The sequence below is a fragment of the Erpetoichthys calabaricus genome, chromosome 5 (assembly GCF_900747795.2).
Source record: "Erpetoichthys calabaricus chromosome 5, fErpCal1.3, whole genome shotgun sequence".
Classification (NCBI taxonomy): Eukaryota; Metazoa; Chordata; class Cladistia; order Polypteriformes; family Polypteridae; genus Erpetoichthys; species Erpetoichthys calabaricus.
In genome coordinates, this window is record NC_041398.2 from 66,387,499 (window position 1) to 66,406,145 (window position 18,647).

At 37.5% G+C, this 18,647-nt stretch overlaps 1 protein-coding gene across 3 annotated transcripts in view; it reads left to right on the forward strand.

The window, feature by feature from the left end:
• The window catches only part of tacc3 (transforming, acidic coiled-coil containing protein 3), a 28,874-nt gene that overhangs the window by 7,065 nt on the left and 3,162 nt on the right, over positions 1-18,647 (forward strand). For 2 of the 3 annotated variants that reach the window (XM_051928674.1, XM_028801607.2), the window contains exons 2-15: positions 87-261; positions 593-729; positions 2,501-2,547; positions 3,574-4,636; positions 8,116-8,152; positions 8,465-8,627; positions 9,106-9,158; positions 10,536-10,669; positions 10,762-10,855; positions 15,005-15,148; positions 16,652-16,728; positions 16,802-16,845; positions 17,133-17,293; positions 17,629-17,735. In XM_051928674.1, coding sequence (XP_051784634.1) covers positions 87-261; positions 593-729; positions 2,501-2,547; positions 3,574-4,636; positions 8,116-8,152; positions 8,465-8,627; positions 9,106-9,158; positions 10,536-10,669; positions 10,762-10,855; positions 15,005-15,148; positions 16,652-16,728; positions 16,802-16,845; positions 17,133-17,293; positions 17,629-17,735 — 2,436 coding nt within the window. The remainder of the gene's footprint in view (positions 1-86; positions 262-592; positions 730-2,500; positions 2,548-3,573; positions 4,637-8,115; positions 8,153-8,464; positions 8,628-9,105; positions 9,159-10,535; positions 10,670-10,761; positions 10,856-15,004; positions 15,149-16,651; positions 16,729-16,801; positions 16,846-17,132; positions 17,294-17,628; positions 17,736-18,647) is intronic. The other variant, XM_051928675.1, reaches the window with a different exon arrangement.

The window sequence follows — 18,647 nt, forward strand, 5'->3', positions numbered from 1 at the left end:
AAGGAAAAACTGCAAAGTCTTAAAGTAGTTTTCTTATTATGCACCTCTTCTCATTTCTGAAATACAAGGATCTTATTTTTCTGCAGAATGAGTGTCTCAATTACAAATGATGAGAATTTTGGAATTGACCTGTCAAACAACCATTGCAGTTTGGATTCGTGCGAGATTCTCTTTCCTCAGCAGCAAACCGGAAGACCATCAATACTACGTCCTTCCCAAAAGGAGAACATGCTTCCAAAAAATGTACCCAAATTCACAAAGGTTTGAAAAGTTACAGTATTACAAATTGTTTCTAAAATGGTACAGTGAAAGTTTCAACTTCTTGCATGCTTTATGGTATTTTGATAGCTCGCCTAAAATAAATGAGATCTGAATGCGAGAGTTAATAGCCATTATCTGGTTTTACCCATTTCTGGCCTCTTGTACCAGTTATCCACATATTGGATGAATTCTAATTATATCATCATATTGATAACAATACTAAATTTATAATAAATGGGAATGAGGGTGTGTGCTGTAATGGAACTGCTCCTGTAAACTTGCTTTGACTGTGTAGTAATTGCTTAAGTGGATGTTTTTTTTTTATAAATAGGTAAGCTTTCAGACTCCTTTGAGAGATCCTGTTTCCCACAAAATTGTGTCTCCCTCTTTCTGTGGAAGATTTGATGGCTCTTTTGACATAGATGACTGCACCAAGGCCATGCAGTTACTAAACATTCACACAGATGAGTGAGTAATTTATGAGTTTATTGTAATCACTCTGTTGCAGTGAGACTTGTTTTATTATGTGTATATTGAACTCTCACTTTACATACTAAAGGTTTTAATGTTGGGTTATAATACCGTTTAGTTCTGGGAATGTGAGGGCCCGAGTTAACAGAAAATGGGATACATTTTGTATGTAGTGTAGAATTTCTTTTGGAATGCTTAATTTATCCAGCTACAATTACTACATACACTTGGGTATAGAGTTTAATACCTACATTTAGGACCCAACTACTGAAATATCAATGACACAATTAACACAGGGATACTTTTTAATGTTATCGTAACATTCAATTATGTTTGAGGCCTGTATAAGCTTTGTGGCCTTCAGTAGGTTGATTCTAGAACCTTCTCAATGCATTTCAAGGTGGTGGCGGCAAAAGACTCTTGTCATTATTGCAATATGCTGAAATTTGCTGTCTTTCTCACACACAGTAACAATTTGCAATTGCCAATTAACACCACCTAAATCTTAAAAATTTAGCAAATAGTTCCTTCATTGCTTGAACATGTCTGGTCATTGCAATATTGGTCTTCAGTTATGACAAATGTAAGGGAATAACAGAAGTGCGAGGCCATCATTGTTCTGGTAGATAACCTATATGGACATTAAGTGAATGTGTGGCACTCTTAGTAAATTACCGGGTGACCAGATTTTTCCAAGCCCCAAACCAGTACACTTTTGGAGCATGCAGATCCATATGTTAAGCCCATCTTCATTTATTCAATGCCTGTTTTATCTCCTTGGCAACAGTGAAAGTTGAAGGAACATTTTTGCAAGTAAATTTGATTATACACAAGTACTCGCAGAGGAAACAATTAGCAGTGCTGTGTGGTTTAGTCTGCTTTGTCGTCCTTGATGTTGTTCAAATTTAAGACAAGTACTTGCATCTTTCCCCATTTGAATTTTTGGTTTGCTCTTTGTTTTATATGATGGGGACCCTAATAAACAGGGGACATTTTGATATTCTGGGGACAGGGAGGGGTGTTTTCCTGCATAATATGAAATCACTGTCCCGGTCCCCTAGATGTCTGGCTTCAGTAGTAAATTATAGTGTCTGTGAAATAGTGAATCATTTTATAATATGTGGATAATGGAGCTGTGAGCTGGGCTTAATGTAAGGTAAATGATACTAATTTTTATTTTTATTTTATTTTTTTTTTCCCTCCCCTGTGTGGGTAAAATGAACTGTATGCCACATGTGCCTTCCCTGCTTTCATCACATTTTTCCTCTACTGCTCAGACTTGGTTTCTCCAAAGCCCTGTAGAATATCGTAAATTTAGTTTACCTTTAGTATCATTACACTGGTCATGCTTCTGTTTCTAGGAAGCATCACAACATGAGCTGTGCGAGTGTCAGGCCAATGTGGAGGTTTTGGAGTGCTGACTTCAAATTCTTATTTTAGTGCGTGTCCCCCGATGTTTGAAGGAGGCAAAATCATTTTGAAATCTGTAGGACAGTTATAATATGGTTTTGTCATATGCATTGATGATAGTTAAGCCAAGTACAACGCACAGCCGATATGTCACGCCACCCTTTAAGATGTGCACAAATTCATTCTAAGTGTCAGAAATGGTAGATTTTTTTTGACTGTTTTAAATATTTAACTGATTATCCAAGCTATATGAATTCTTACAATAAAAGGAAATGTCTTATGTAAGGACTGTTTTTGAAAAACTTGAGTAAACTTTTTTTTTTTTTTTTTTTTAACCCCATTCCTCCATCACCAACAGTAGTCTGAAAATTGACAGACAAATTGAAGCAGGGAAATCTATTCCAGGTAACTTTTTTTTGTGTGTGTGTAGCCTGTAACCGCCGTTTAAAATGGTGTACTAGTTGAATACAAAATGCCTATGTTAATAGTAATTTAGGAGGTTTGTTTGCAGTAGAGTTACATCATAAACATAATTTTAGATTTTATAGTTTAGGCTTAAACTTTACGACCTACAACTCTACTTAAATGTGTTCATTTGACTTGATTAGAAGTTGTTAGAAACATTTAAGTCTTTGAGGGCTGAATATTTTTTTTCTGAAAAGCACACAAAGCAATGGTTTCACACGTAATTCAACATAAAATGGCTGTTATGTGCTGTGGCTGCTGTTGGTGCATGTTGTTCATCTCTGGCAGCAGTGGCTGTGTGGGGATACCTAGATGTTCCGCAGGGATGCACGGTGGGCTGGCTGTCTTCACACAGCAGGTGGGTGGCAGTGGGGGTTGCTGTGTGACGCACTCTGGTTTGTTCCTCTTGTCATAACTGGTGGTCCTCCCAGGCAAACGCTGCTGTAGGCACATCACCTACACAAAAAACGTTCACCACCACAATCGGCTAGGGACCGATCAGATGCTGGTGCCTCACTGTTGGTTTTTGATATCCATCTCCAGATCACTTGCATCAGACAGAGTCCAAGAAGTCAGTCCTATTCAACGAAATTACGTAAAATGTCCATGGAGTATTTTTTGCTTTGCACATTTGCTTTGGTCTGTCGCCAGATGTTGGTGCCATTTCAGAGGTTATTTTCTCTTCGCTAGTCATGCACACATAGGGAATTGAGGTTAAATCAACAAAGCTATATAACTTCTAGCAAATAGTTGAACTAAAACGTAAGGGTGAGTTTTGTTGCAGTTTACAGCTGATTACCATCCTCATGAATTTTGACAAGTTGACATCAGCCCTAAAAAAGTTAGAGCATTTTATGCATTTAAAGTGTTTTTAGCCTTTTAGAAGGGTATATGTGTGCAATTCTGACTCCAAACCAAATTTTCCATTAACTTCCTTTTAATTTTTTTTTTTACTTTTTAATAAAGATGTATCTGGTGGTGCTGCATTATCCACTGACAAAGAGAATGGAGACCAATCAAATGTTGACAACCATCTGCTTTTGGATATACCTGCTGTTCAACCTTGTGATTTAAACATCACAGCTGAAAATATGGGGGATGCCAAGCAATTTAACCAAGAGAGTGTGGCAGATAAACAGTACCTAGAAGATACAATTCTTTTTGCTCCATCACTTGACGATTCTGTTCCACAGGTAGAACAGCAGCCAGAGTCTGTCACTTTTCTTAAAAATTCAAATTCTGAAGAAAGTGTGGTCATAGTTAAATGTGATTCTTCAAGCACTGTTTCATCCCAAGATGTAATGGTTGCTTCCTGCCCCTCACAAGAACTAGACAAAACAGAGGTCCCTGACTTGCCATCTTCTTCCTTTAATCTGTGTGATTCTCCATTAATAAAAAAAGGTACCTACACTTTAAATTTTGATGATCTTGATTCAGTTAATCCTTTTAAAAGTGCTGGTTCAAAGATTCAGAATTCTCCTGTTGCTGCCACTAAGCCCCCACTAGATGTTTCTGAGCCAGTCAATGACATCACATTAAATCTGAAGAGCATGGAGTCTGCAACTGTTGAATTAGAGGCAATGTCTGTGGGCCTGGACTCAAGTGAGTTCTCAAAAACTGCTCCACCACCAAAGGATGAGCCTGTAAAGTTAGAATTTAACTTTGATGATGGAAAAAAGGCTACAAGGAAACCACCTCCAATGAAACTTGGTAAAAGACCACCAGGTGCCAAAGTACCAGTCACAACTCTGGTGGCACCAACAGAAAAGAATTGCCACAAACCCAGTGTAGCAGCTGAGAAAATGGCTGAAGATGTCCCCTTACCAAAAGCCTCATACAGCCTTGACATGGATAAACTGGATGATCCAAACTTTAACCCGTTTGGCACTGGAATAAAAATAGGCAATTCTCCAAAGCTGCCCGTTAACTGCAGCAACAAGATTGAAGCCGCTAATTCTTCCGAAGTCCATGAGACTGCAATAATGGAGAAACCTGTAAATGATGTACTAACTACAGAAATTTTGAATGGGTAAGTTATTGACACTTTATATTAGAATACTGCAAGGTAGTGCTCTGGTTTCGTTGCCTGTGGAATGGTGTGTGTTTTGAAGGTGATTCTGGTTTAATTCAAATAGTTTTAAAATGTTCATTTTAATATACTGATCACTGTATTAGTTGAAAATAAGCTCTTTGGCTTCTTGCTGCTCACAGCAACATTGACAAGGAAGAATTGGAGGTACCAACATTTATTTTGGTGGTAATATGGAACTGTAGCTCTGTTGCACTGTAAAACTTGTATATCAAAATATTTTATAATTGGTTAACCGTTTGTGGGAACTTGTTTTGACACAATTTGCAATGCACACTACAGAGTTTTGTTGAACTTCAAGCAACCAAAATATCTCCACACTAGCAAATTCCTCTAGCCCTTCTTTTCAACAATGTCCTTGTCTTTTGAGCCTTGGTGTGTTGTCTTCAGTAATGTTGGTCCATCTCCTTTACCCTACCCCTGACTTTTCGTTATTATTTTGTCATTTTCTCATCTTGCTCACACTCCTGACATACTGGCGTGCATGGCTGCTGCAAAACAAACATTAACATGCATTGTGCTGTGTGCATCAGCCTAACCTGACATGGCTTTTTAATTTTTGTTTTATTATACTTTATTAATCCCAAAGGAAATTCTTGGTTTTTCGCATACCCCTTGGGGTCAGAGCGCAGGATCAGCCATTGTATAGCGCCCCTGGAGCAACTGAAGTTTAAGGCAGAGTAGGATCTTTTACCAGTGCAGATCCATGATTGGTTCTGCATGGTGCTATTATCATTGCCTTTTCATGTTGTCTATCAAAACATGGATGGAATGAGTTCTTTTGACTTTGTATGGACCATGTGTTCCGATAATGGTTTTATTGCCCAGCCCTACTTGTGTATAATGTTGTTTTAAGCCAGCAATGTCTGGCTTTAGTCAAATTTATACTAGGTCTGTACCTGCTTAAATTTTGTGATATCCAATACCTATTTCTTGTTCACACAAACGCTGCATCCTGGGGATTCTCTGAATTGTGCTCATGAGTGACCTTGAACTCTTACAATACTTGCTGAAAAACTGAAGTATTGGGCAATATGTTTGCTTAGTCAAACTTTAGAAGGCAACACCTAATTTAAAAGTAGTAATGATGAAAGGAAATGTATGTGTTCACTTGGCAATACAACTGTGTGTCTTATGGCAGTGAGTTTTTTTTTTTTTTTTATATATATATATATATATATATATATATATATAAACTTCATTCACATGATTGACTTTGATTTATGCCTATAGTTTTTGGTTGGAAGCTTGGATTTTCACGAGACTTTTTTAAGGCTAGAGTGGATTGATATGCTTGACTGGCTAACAGGAGACTTGTATATGTGTGTGTGTATATAATATACAGTACTATGCAAAAGTTTTAGGCAGGTGTAGAAAAAATGCTGTAAACAAAATGATTTCAAAAATGGAAGTGTTAATCATTTATTTTCATCAATCACCAAAATGCAGTGAATAAACAAAAGAGAAATCTAAATCAAATCAATATTTGGTGTGACCACCCTTTGCCTTCAAAACAGCATCAATTCTTCTAGGTACACTTGCACACAGTTTTTGAAGGAACTCTGCTGGTAGGTTGTTCCAAACATCTTGGAGAACTAACCACAGATCTTTTGTGGATGTAGGCTTCATTACATCCTTCTGTCTCATGTAATCCCAGACACACTCAATGATGTTGAGATCAGGGCTCTGTGGGGGCCATACCATCACTTCCAGGACTTCTTGTTCTCATCAGTCCAGAGCACCTGCTGCCATTTTTCTGCACCCCAGTTCCTATGTTTTCGTGCATACTTGAGTCGGTTGGCCTTGTTTCCACATCGGAGGTATGGCTTTTTGGCTTCAACTCTTCCATGAAGACCACTTCTGGCTAGACTTCTCCGGAGAGTAGATGGGTGTACCTGGGTCCCACTGGTTTCTGCCAGTTCTGAGCCGATGGCACTGCTGGACATCTTCAGATTTCGAAGGGTAATAAGCTTGATGTGTCTTTCATCTGCTGCACTGTTTCCTTGGCCGACCACTGTGTCTATGTTCCTTAACGTTGCCCGTTTCTTTGTGTTTCTTCAAAAGAGCTTGAACAGCACATCTTGAAACCCAGTCTGCTTTGAAATCTTTGTCAGGGAGAGACCTTGCTGATGCAGTATAACTACCTTGTGTCTGGTTGCTGTGGTCAATCTTGCCATGACTGAGAAAAGTGCTACATAAATGTAATGAATTATTATTATGACATGAAACTGTCTTCCACAACCTCACCTTGGTAGCAGAGTTTGGCTGTTCCTCACCCAGTTTTAAGCCTCCTACACCAGGGGTAGGCAACGTCGGTCCTGGTGAGCCGCAGTGGCTACAGGTTTTCATTCCAACCCAATTGCTTAATTAGAAACCAATCATTGCCAGTCTCAGACCTTATTTAATTTTATGGCTTGTTAGTCTGTGCAATGTAAGGCTCTTATATCATAGATTTTTTTTCCTTTCCAAAGATATCATCCAAATGATATGAAGCCTAAAACAGATCATTTTCAGTCTGTCACATTTTTTTATTAAGTGTTTTATTAAATCAAACAGTGCATGATGAACACACAGATGTAATTGGGGAAAAAAGCTAGCTGGAGAACTGCTGGCTGCTTTGTCTTTTACATCTTATTGCTAATAAGGAGCAATTAAAACATTGAATGCAGCAGTTTAAGATTGAAATAAGCAATTAAGGTTGGAGAACCTTAACAAGCGAGACCACTAAAATGAAGCATCAAAATGTCACTTAAGCAATATGTGCTGCTTCAGCAATATTTGTGTTCTCATTAAGGAACTGGGTTGGAACAAAAACCTGCACATACTGCGGCTCACCAGGACCGACGTTGCCTACCCCTGTCCTACACAGCTGTTTCTGTTTCAGTTAATGACTGTTTCAACCTACGTGTGACATTGATGATCATTAGTACCTGTTTGGTATAATTGGTTGGTCATACACCCAACTATAATCCTACAAAATCCCTGACTTTGTGCAAGTGTACCTATAAGAATTGATGCTGGTTTGAAGGCAAAAGGTAGTAACACCAAATATTGATTTGATTTTAGATTTTTCTTTTGTTCGCTCACTTTGCATTTTGTAAATTTGATAATAAACAATCATTATTTCTGACAGCACTTTGTTTACAGCAGTTTTTTCACACCTGCCTAAAATTTTTGCACAGTACTGTGTGTGTGTATGTAACTTTAATACTGTTTTAGATTACGTTTCAAGTGCTTGCTTCACCAGGCTCACACACGCGCAAAAAAAAAAAGTCTGGGGTCTGATTTTTATGATCGTGTGGTGGGTTGTTTTTTTGGGGGGGGGGGATTCAAGACCCGACTTATACACGAGTATATACAGTACTCAATTGTTTGGATTTTTGTATGTATTTTTATTTCATTTTCGTTTTTCTCACCAGGCCAGATGGGACGCAGTCATCTATGATGTCAACCACGGTGAGTGAATGAATTATTACTTGATTTATATTTTGGTTAATTCAGTGTTATTTGTCAAAGCTTTCATGACACAAGCCTTCACTAACGTGAATTTCATTATCTGCTTTAAAGTATCGTGACATATATTTAGCTGGCAGTAGTGTAAAGTCTTCAAGAATGTTGCGAGCTGAAGAATTGATAATGTTGCATGTGCAAAGGCAATTTACTTGTAGTGAATTTGACATCCATCTTGTACATAGCTTTTAAATCCCTGAAACACTGCACAGTGCATAAATTTCCGTTATTTAAATGAATGCTTTTCAATCCTTGTAGGATCTGTCAAAGTTGTCGAGTAGCTCTTCCAACAATAGATCTCCACCATTGATGGTGAAAGCTGCAGATCCGAACAAACCGGTGTATTTGGACAACACTATAAATTTTACTCTGACTGGACTTGATATCACAAGAGATGAAGCTTTTTTGTCACCTTCAAAATGTATGGAATGTTAATGGTGTTTTTCTTAATGTTAAATATTAAGTTCTTAATTTTAGTGAGATTTACCATGTACTTGTAAATGACAGAATTCACGGTTTCAGATTATTTTTAGGTCACTGCTATCAGAAATGCAGATAAGTAGTCTGTTTTGAGCCACAGTGTGTGCAATTTAACAATTTTTAATATGGTCACCTCTGGCCAACTCCTAATTTCCTAAAGAACATTTGTTTTCAGTAAATATCATTTTCTTCACGTGCCTTAGTCTGAAAAGCCATTGGCTCTTTTCATTATTAAAAATTACTTTAGCTGTCAGTTTTTAAATGGGATATTCCGTTAAGGCCTAAGTGGGTTTGTTTTATTTTATTTATATAATATTGTATGTATATATGTACAAATGATTAACTGCAGCCCTCATGTTGATTTCAGTAATTTACCTCTTTCACAACCTACTTTATTTTAACTTGAACTGTATTTTTAGTTTCTGGTTTTGCAGAGCCAATTGACTATCTGGAACAATTTGGCACATCTACGGTAAGTTGGTGGTGGGTGCATGTGGCTTTTTTTATTTATTTATTTATTTTTTTTGTCCCCTCTTCCCATGAAAATCCTGTAAAATGTCGAGTACAGTAAAGTGAGTACAGACTAATTGTAAGACTTCATCATACCATAAAAATCAGAGTCCCATGATTTTCTGTTGTGAGCTCTTGCTATTTACTATGAAATGTCAAGATCCATATTTCGATCCTTGGCAAATCTATGCTGCTTTAGAACAGGGGTGCATCATAATAGGGATGCAAGTAAAAAGTTTAAATGTACAACCAATTTGATTAATTGGTTAGGAAAAGAAAATTAAGGCCCACCCCCTCCTATCATTACCTCAAATTACAGTGTACTTTACAAAGAAAACCGTTTCAACATACACCCCCCCCCCCCCCCCCCCCCCCCCCCCCCCCCCCCCCCCCCCCCCCCTCCCTCCCCCCCCCCCCCCCCCCATGTCAAACTGTAGTTTGAACCTATAAAACAAATTTGTGCAATTGAGTCAAATGTAGCAACAAAATGACTACTTACCGGTCCTGGTAAAATGGGTTTTGAAACCTTTCCTCCCTGTTCATTCCCATTTTGCCCCCTCTAATGATGCTCACAATCTGATTAGAACTTACACTAAAAGTGACTTGCAAGAGTATTTGCAACTGTTGATGTATAGTATATTTATGTAATAGGGGCTACTTTTAACAAGGTATGTGCTACCTCAACCTCCCAAATTATATGCAGGCAATTTTAACAATAGGATTTCAAAACCATTTTCTATTTTAATTTGTAGCAAAAAAAATTGAATGCATGATTAAATGTAATTACATGCAAGCGATATGCAACAAAGCACTAAATATGACTGCTTTAATATACCTACATAATGTCCCAAACATTATGGTAACTTGGAACGATGTAGAAAGTATCACTTTTACATTGTTTGATTAGTGTATGCAAATTCCCAAAAATTTAGTCTGCAATGTGCACATTAAAGAAATTAAACATTTCAGATGAGATTAAACTGGAATAGAGGGGTAAATTGAGGAAAAAAAATGTTTGTCCCATTATGGAGGGCACTGTGTGCATGAATATAACACAAGTTTCAGTTTTAACAGGCAGGTAAGGTCCAAAAAGGAAAGCAAACTATTCTTGTGACGAACCAATGCTTCTGTATGTTTGGGTTATATTTCTTGTTTCAAATGCCGTCCTTTTTAAATAAATAGGAAATGCCACTCGGAAGTCTCCAGTTTTAAGTTTTGCAGAATTGTGGAGTTGTATTCTTAATTTGATGCCCTGATATCCTCTTGACATTGATGGTAAATGGTCAAATTTATTGACAATTATTTAGTAGCCTGTTTTCTTAGCATACTATTGTCTCAGTTTGCAGAGTCTGCTTTAAGAAAGCAATCCTTGTATTTGAAGTTTGACCCCCTTCTAAGGGACAGTCCTCATAAATCCTTTTCTCAGCCTGCTGCTTGGAGTGACAGTTCTCTGCCGTTCTCTGTTCTCCCCAGGTAATGCTTTTCTCACAAATGATTTAATGAGTCTTTTACTGAAACTGTTGTACAGTAAGTTTTTTTTTTTTTTTTTGCTGCTTCCCTCATAGGTGTGTTGAGGAACAAGAACCAATTTCCAAAATTGAAAGTACCCAAACTCTGAAACCTTCTATTACATTGAATATTTTTGAGTCATTATCAGTGGTAAGTTTTGGTGAATTAAGAATTTGGTTTGTTTTGCTTGCATTTCTTCTGTGGATTGGCTAATATTGTAGGTTGTTAATGAACATGCAATGTAAACACATCTGGAAGCACAACGCAGAGCACTGGAAATTTTTGAGGTGGGAAAATCCATATTTTAAATTCTGTTAAATACAGTGCATCTGGAAAGTATTCAAAGCACATCACTTTCCACATTTTAGGTTACAGCCTTATTCCAAAATGTATTTTTTTCCACAGAATTCTACACTCAACACCCCATAGTGATGAGAAAGGTTTGAGATTTTTGCAAATTTATTAAAATTGAGAAAGCACATGTACATATGCATTCACAGCCTTTGCCATGAAGCTCAAAATTGAGCTCAGGTGCATCCTGTTTCCCCTGATCATTCTTGATGTTTCTGCAGCTTAATTGGAGTCCACCTGTGGTAAATTCAGTTGACTGGACATGATTTGGAAAGGCACACACCTGTCTATATAAGGTCACACAGTTGACAGTTCATGTCAGGGCACAAACCAAGCATGAAGTCAAAGGAAATTGCCTGTAGACCTCTGAGACAGGATTGTCTCGAGGCACAAATCTGGGGAAGGTTACAGAAAAATTTCTGCTGCTTTGAAGGTCCCAATGAGCACAGTGGCCTCCATCATCCGTAAGTGGAAGAAGTTCGAAACCACCAGGACTCTTCCTAGAGCTGGCCGGCCATCTAAACTGAGCGATTGGGGGAGAAGGGCCTTAGTCAGGGAAGTGACTAAGAACTTGATGGTCACTCTGTCAGAGCTCCAGAGGTCCTCTGTGGAGAGAGGAGAACCTTCCAGAAGAACCATCTCTGCAGCAATCCACCAATCAGGCCTGTATGGTAGAGTGGCCAGACGGAAGCCACTCCTTAGTAAAAGGCACATGGCAGCCCGCCTGGAGTTTGCCAAAAGGCACCTGAAGGACTCTCCGACCATGAGAGAAATTTTTCTCTGGTCTGATGAGACAAAGATTGAACTCTTTGGTGTGAATGCCAGGCGTCATGATTGGAGGAAACCAGGCACCGCTCATCACCAGGCCAATACCATCCCTACAGTGAAGCATGGTAGTAGCAGCATCATGCTGTGGGGAGGTTTTTCAGCAGCAGGGACTGGGAGACTAGTCAGATGACTGCAGAAATGTACAGAGACATCCTGGATGAAATCCTGCTCCAGAGTGCTCTTGACCTCAGACTGGGGTGACGGTTCATCTTTCAGCAGGACAACGACCCTAGGCACACAGCCAAGATATCAAAGGAGTGGCTTCAGGACAACTCTGTGAATGTCCTTGAGAGGCCCAGCCAGAGCCCAGACTTGAATCCGATTCAACATCTCTGGAGAGATCTTAAAATGGCTGTGCACCAATACTTCCCGTCCAACCTGATGGGGCTTGAGAGGTGCTGCAAAGAGGAATGGGCTAAACTGGCCCAGGATAGGTGTGCCAAGTTTGTGGCATCATATTCAAAAAGACTTGAGGCTGTAATTGCTGCCAAAGGTGCATCGACAAAGTATTGAGCAAAGGCTGTGAATACTTACAGTATGTATATGTGATTTCTCAGTTTTTTTATTTTTAATTAATTTGCAAAAACGTCAAACTTCTTTCACGTTGTCGTCATGGGGTGTTGTGTGTAGAATTCTGAGGTGGGGGGGGGGGGGGGGATGAATTTAATCAGTTTTGGAATAAGGCTGTAACATAACAAAATGTGGAAAAAGTGGTGCACTGTGAATACTTTCCGGATGCACTGTAACTGTGGTCAGACAATGTTACTTATGTTGCAACCATTAAGATTATTCCAAGACTGAAAAAATTTTTTAGATGTCTGTTTTGTAATTTAGTCACACTATATAGACTGAAGCACTCTGAACTTGCAGTATTTTACTTCACATAGGCTAGCGTGTTGTGTGGAGGTGTATTTTTGATTCATCCACTTTTCACACACCTACAAAGTCCACATTGTCAAGCCTATAGACCATCCAAAATTCTCTAACCAAAAGAGCAGAGCGATTTTCATCTTTTGGCCTACATGAATAAACCATTTTGCTTTGTGTGGTGAATGAAGAATGGTACATGGTTACAAAGTCGCTATAGATAGATAATAGTTCCATAAAGTATCTATCTATCTGTTCATGCACCCTTCCACAGAGGTAAGTTTCTGCAAATTCCACAAGTCAGTTCCATTCTAGACAGATGCACACTGTTTAATTTCCTTATTGTGCTTCCAAACTGGGAATGTTTTTTAATAAAGTTTCAGATCATTCTTTAGAAGAATGTAATGAGGGTGACCAGTTCAGCAAAGCATAGTCATAACTGAGTGGGTATGTGTGCATGGCCCAAAAAACGGGGGCAGGGGGACTGGAGTGTTGAATGGCATTATTTCCAGGTTCATTTGCTGCTTTCCGTTTTCTTGGATTGTGCACTGTCTTTACTGCAAAGGGGGTGGGAATGGTTGTAATGAAATTTCGTATCCTACATAGCATACCAAATTATTTTGCACAGTAAAACACATTTAAGTAATCCTTTTTATGAGTGCGTGTTCTGATCTTTCATGAAAAGCATCTGAATATAGCTAGAATCCACAACTCTGCAAAAGTGAGTCAAATGCAACAGGGAAAAAAGTCTCTTGTTGAACTTAACGGTGTTTAGTTCTTCCTTTCATTATATAATATTACCTAAACATAATTCCTCATTTTACACTATTCTACAATGGGTTTAATTGGTGTCTGCATTAGTCGCTGTCGGTTAATCCTCTTAGAGGTTTTCAATTAAATGGTAACACTTCTGAATCTTCTGCTGCAGTTGAGTATTCAGAAATGTAGGTAAAATAGGTTTTGGTAAATTTCATACAATACATACTAGACATTCTTGCACAGAACTAGACTTTAGGCTCCTCCTGGTAATAGCTGTGAATTGGCTTACTGTAAAGCTCACTTAGAAAAAGTAATAGTGTAGTGTGGTGGCTCCAGACTTTTTACATCCAAGGCCTTTTTCCCCCCCTGACTACATACAAGCTATGGACCTCCAGCTTATGTAATTTCACAATGCCATAAACCCCTATGGGGGGTGTGTTTTTTTTTAATTTTGTTTAAATGGTTCAGGGGTCCTTCAAGAGCCAAATCAGAAAGTACCATACTGATGCCCAAGAAGATTACCATAATGACAGCAGAGCTATACATGCAATATACTGATAACATGGTTATATAATAAATAGTAAACATTCTTCATTTTAAACACATGTAATACGTGAATATTACTAAGTTGAAAGCAAATGGTTATTCAAAATGGGGAAGAGATTGCTGTGGTGTATCACTGCCACATCAATGCTTATTGATGTATTTTTTTATTTATTTTTTTTTTATTTTATTTTTTTATATATATATATATATATATATATAGCTAAGTGGTTAAAAAGTCAATGCTGTTTATTTACTTTGTTATATATAACTTCTGTATTGTTAATAAAAGCTACTTTTTGAAAACTTTTTTTTTTCTTTAAAGAAGTTGGCAAATAGTCAACATCCTGGTTTTAACAATTCAGTTCCACAGCTAAATTAGTAGCAAATTATTTGCAATTTATGCAGGTGCCTAAATAATTCTTGATTGGCAAATAGTCTAGTTATAAATTAGTAGGATGGAACATTTCAATCGCACTGAATGCCAGTGTCCAAATACATGTCTTGACCTTTTGGTGTTTTCTAGTGTTTGTACAGCTCTGAGGCAACAAATATACCTTTTTTTTTTAGATTTATCAAACACCTTTAAAATTTTATTACGAGAAGACCAATGATGTAAAACATCTTTACACCTCTGTTAGAGATTTATGCAGTTACTGTGACAATGTGATAGTTGTCCTTTGCTGCTGAAACTGCATTTAGGTTTCAGCTGTGTCGCCTTGGCCAGGCTTTGGTGGCAGAATATATTGCCTAGGACATTTTGACAATGTTGACCTTTGGTTTAGACTTTACCTTCACCTAGATTAGTGGTTGATGTCTAGCAGATCAGCCTGTATAGTGTGCTGGGCCGTTTAGGTGTTAAACAGTTTCTAAATAAAACGTAAGCCTTTAGATTAAGTCAGGACTACAACTTGCAATATGAACTTTCTCTCTCTCTCTCTCTCTCTCTAGGAGCAGACACTGCCAGTTTCTAGTGCTCCAAGTTTGCCTCCTGTGCCTAATGATTTTCCACTGGCGACAGAGAATGCAATTTGTGATATTTTGCAATATACTCAGAAAGACCTGGATTCTGCCATTGAAAATGTAAAGCATGAGGTAAACTTCAGTCTGCTTTTTGTTTTGTGCACAATTTACATTATCTGTTTTACAATGTAAGGTAGCTGCCTCCGCTCTAGGACACTGGCCAGGTTAATTTTCGGTATAGTTTCCACATTTTACCCATATTGGGTTTTTCTTCCATGCGTTTGTTGTGTGGGGTGTGTTTTACTCCCCCCATTATATATGATAGATTCTCTCGGGACTTTAATTCCAAGGTTACTAGTTTGTTTCCCACTTCTGCTTCTGTGTTATCCCTTGCTAAATTTTAGTTTTTTTTTCGACAACCCCCACCCCTGAGTAATGGTGGTGTTAGTTTACTACATGAATAGAGCTAATGGGTACCAAAGTCAAAATTTGATGAAAAGCCTTAACTTAATGAAGGGGGTTAATGTGACAACGGAAGGAAGATTAAGGGCAACATTTATGATCTAATTGTCTATTAGAACATTATTCAGGTGTTCCTGCCTTGCACAATATGACTGTTGTGATGGGCTTCAGCTGCCCCACGGATCTGTCCTGGATAAGTGACTTAGTAGGATGGATGGTTTGTTCCTCATTTACCTATAGCAGTGAAGAATAAACATATTTGTGGATAGAAGATCTTGAGCGGTATTTATTGGGTGGTGCTGTGGTAGCACTGCTGTGTTGTAGTGGATGAGAATAAGGTTCACATCCTGGGTGTTCCATGTGTAGAATTGCATGTTCTCCCAGGGTTGTCCGATTTCTTCCTAGTGTCCATACACTTGCAGGTTAGATGAATTAGAATTGCTAAAGTGGCCCTAGAATGTGTACGTGCCCTGCAGTGGATTGGTGCCCTGTCATTTGTTTCTGCTTTGCGTCTGATGCTTGTTGATATAGGCTCCAACTGTATTGCAACCCTGCCCTGGATAAGAGTGTTAGGAACTGAATAGACAAACATTCATCTTCCTATCACTTGATTACATGCTGCTTGTCTCCTTTATCTCGTTAAAGTATACGCTTTATCAATCTAATGGTAGCAGGCAATCTTTTTGAAATAAAGAAATAAGCTTCCATATCATGAAAGAATGTAAACAATTGTAAGTGTCTTCAGTTGTTTGTCTAGTGTGGTGTGTGTGTGGTGGTGGTGGTTTTTAAAAAAAAAAAAAAAAAAAAAACAGATGTGGATCAATAGTCTATTTGTATTTGGTAACTAAGACTTTGCTAGTGAGCTATTTTAATTTATAAAATGCTTCACTTCAAGATGCAGTTTTATGTGGCAAAATTTTAAAATGATTGTGAAGAAAAATTTGACTTATTTCTTAATATACCACTGGTCCAACTTTGGGGATGATGCGCACACTGCTACATCCAAACATACTGTGCATTTAAATGGTCACAACAGTAAGCTGGTGTAGTTTCCAGTGCCGGTTCCAGTGTTGGCATGGGAAGCTCCAGCCCTATTCTTTCTAAACAAATGAAGTTGCATCTTGTAATTAATGTAAATGCAGTTACTGCATTTTTTTTTTTCTTCCTTTCTAGATGAGGGAGAAGGATAATGAAGTTTCTATGTGGCAAGAGAAATATAATCAGCTAAATACGGATTATTCTCAAATGGTGTAAGCGATGTTTGAATTTCATAATGCCCTGCATGTCAGTTATTTTTCAATAATACAAGGTTCTTTCTTTTAGGAAAATTGTGACGGAATTTGAAGCAACTTTGGCAAAAGTATTGGGTGAGTATATAAAGTTTTAAGTGTTTTAAATAAATGTCGTCTTGGGTTGAAATACTTTTCTTAAACTACACTTTTTGCACTGTGGCCACAATAATTCCTAAACATAGTATCGGATTAGGAAGCTTTTAATAGTGTAAGAGTTTGAATTTATTTTGTAATTTTTAAGGGGCTGCTTTTGCCAGTGAGCAATGTTTTTAAAATTCACTTGCTGCCCAGGTGTGTGTTGGGTCTGTCTCTGGGTCATGAATCTCTTCAAATATGAATTTCATCCAGATTTCTTTTCTTAGATGATGCTGAAAAGCAAAAAGCAGCTGCTCAATTAGAAATACAAAAACTTGCAGAAGAGAAACAGCAAGTGTTGGCTGACTTGAGTTCAATGGAGAAATCTTTCTCTGAGCTTTTTAAGAGATTTGAGAAGCAAAAGGAAGCAATAGAAGGTTATAAAAAGGTAAAGATTTTGTCCAATTAAGATTTGTATCCATTTACTACACTTCACCTTGGGGATTTAGAAAAGAGATGAAGTGCAGTTAAAAATCAATGGTTATACAACTTTCAAACCCAGTCTGCACGTTCGGCACATTTTTTAATTATTGGAACTGTTTGCTTCATTTTATGATGTGTGCATGTCTTAATTGGCAAATGTAGATGGTAGCTTTTTAAATTTTGTGTATATAAAAATAAAAAAATCATTTGCAAAGCAATGGAAAATGCATACATTTCCATCCATGTTACATATTTTGTTAATTTTGTTCCTTAATGGTCTAAACTTTTTTAAATGCCTAGAATGAAGACACATTAAAAAAATGTGCACAAGACTACTTGGCTAGGATCAAGAAAGAGGAGCAGAGATACCAAGCCCTTAAAGCTCATGCAGAAGAAAAAATAAATTTGTAAGTACTAAAACATTTTTAAAGCATTTAAAATTGTGTGTTTATGTGTCAAATTGATCCCAATGCTGTTTTTAATCCAAAGAGCTTTTTTAGCTTGAAGCTACTTTGAAATAAGATTTGTCAGGATTCTGAATGCATTTAATCCTGAAACTAAACTGCCTGCCAATTTTTTTGCTTTTTTTTTTTTTTTTTTAAATGTGTATATTAAAAAAAAAAAAAAAAAACTCCTCCTAAAAGTGCAGTTCCATTGGGACACTTCTGTTTCCAAATGGAAACTTTTAATTAATTGAATGTCTGCTTCAAAGCAAAATGTCAGTTTATAACTGCATGTTTTCTGTATTTTTGAGGGTTGTTGGTTGTGTTTGTGTGTTTTTTTTTTTTGTTTTTTTTTTTACTGCAAAATTTGTACATTTTACATTCTATTTTCTGAGCTGGTAAAATCTTATTTTACTCTGTTCACACCATGGTATTGTTCCATTTACACAAAAATGGCAATTCTGAGGAGAATACTGTCACTTTTTAAGCAGTCTGGTAGAACATCTGTAATCTTGAAATAACTTATTTGTTTAGCCCAAACTTGCATCTATACATTTTCCTTTTATTTGAAGTCAAAATGGAAAATGTCCTTGTGCTTTCCCATTGGCTTCCCATACATCTGCAGTAGCAGTACCCAGGTCCTATACTGTGGTGTGAAAGCTGCTCTTTCAAGTTTCTAGGAACAATTTGCACAAAAGTCTTAAGCACTGCAAGTTAATTTGGTAAGTCAAGAGTGTTGACTGCCACAGTGTTTTTAAAAAGGCATCCTTGGAAGCATTGATCCAAACCTAAAGTGTCCATTTTCAAGCCAAGAATTTTTTCAGGTATTATTGATCAGGGTCTTTAGATGCATACATCATAAAACTGCATATTTGG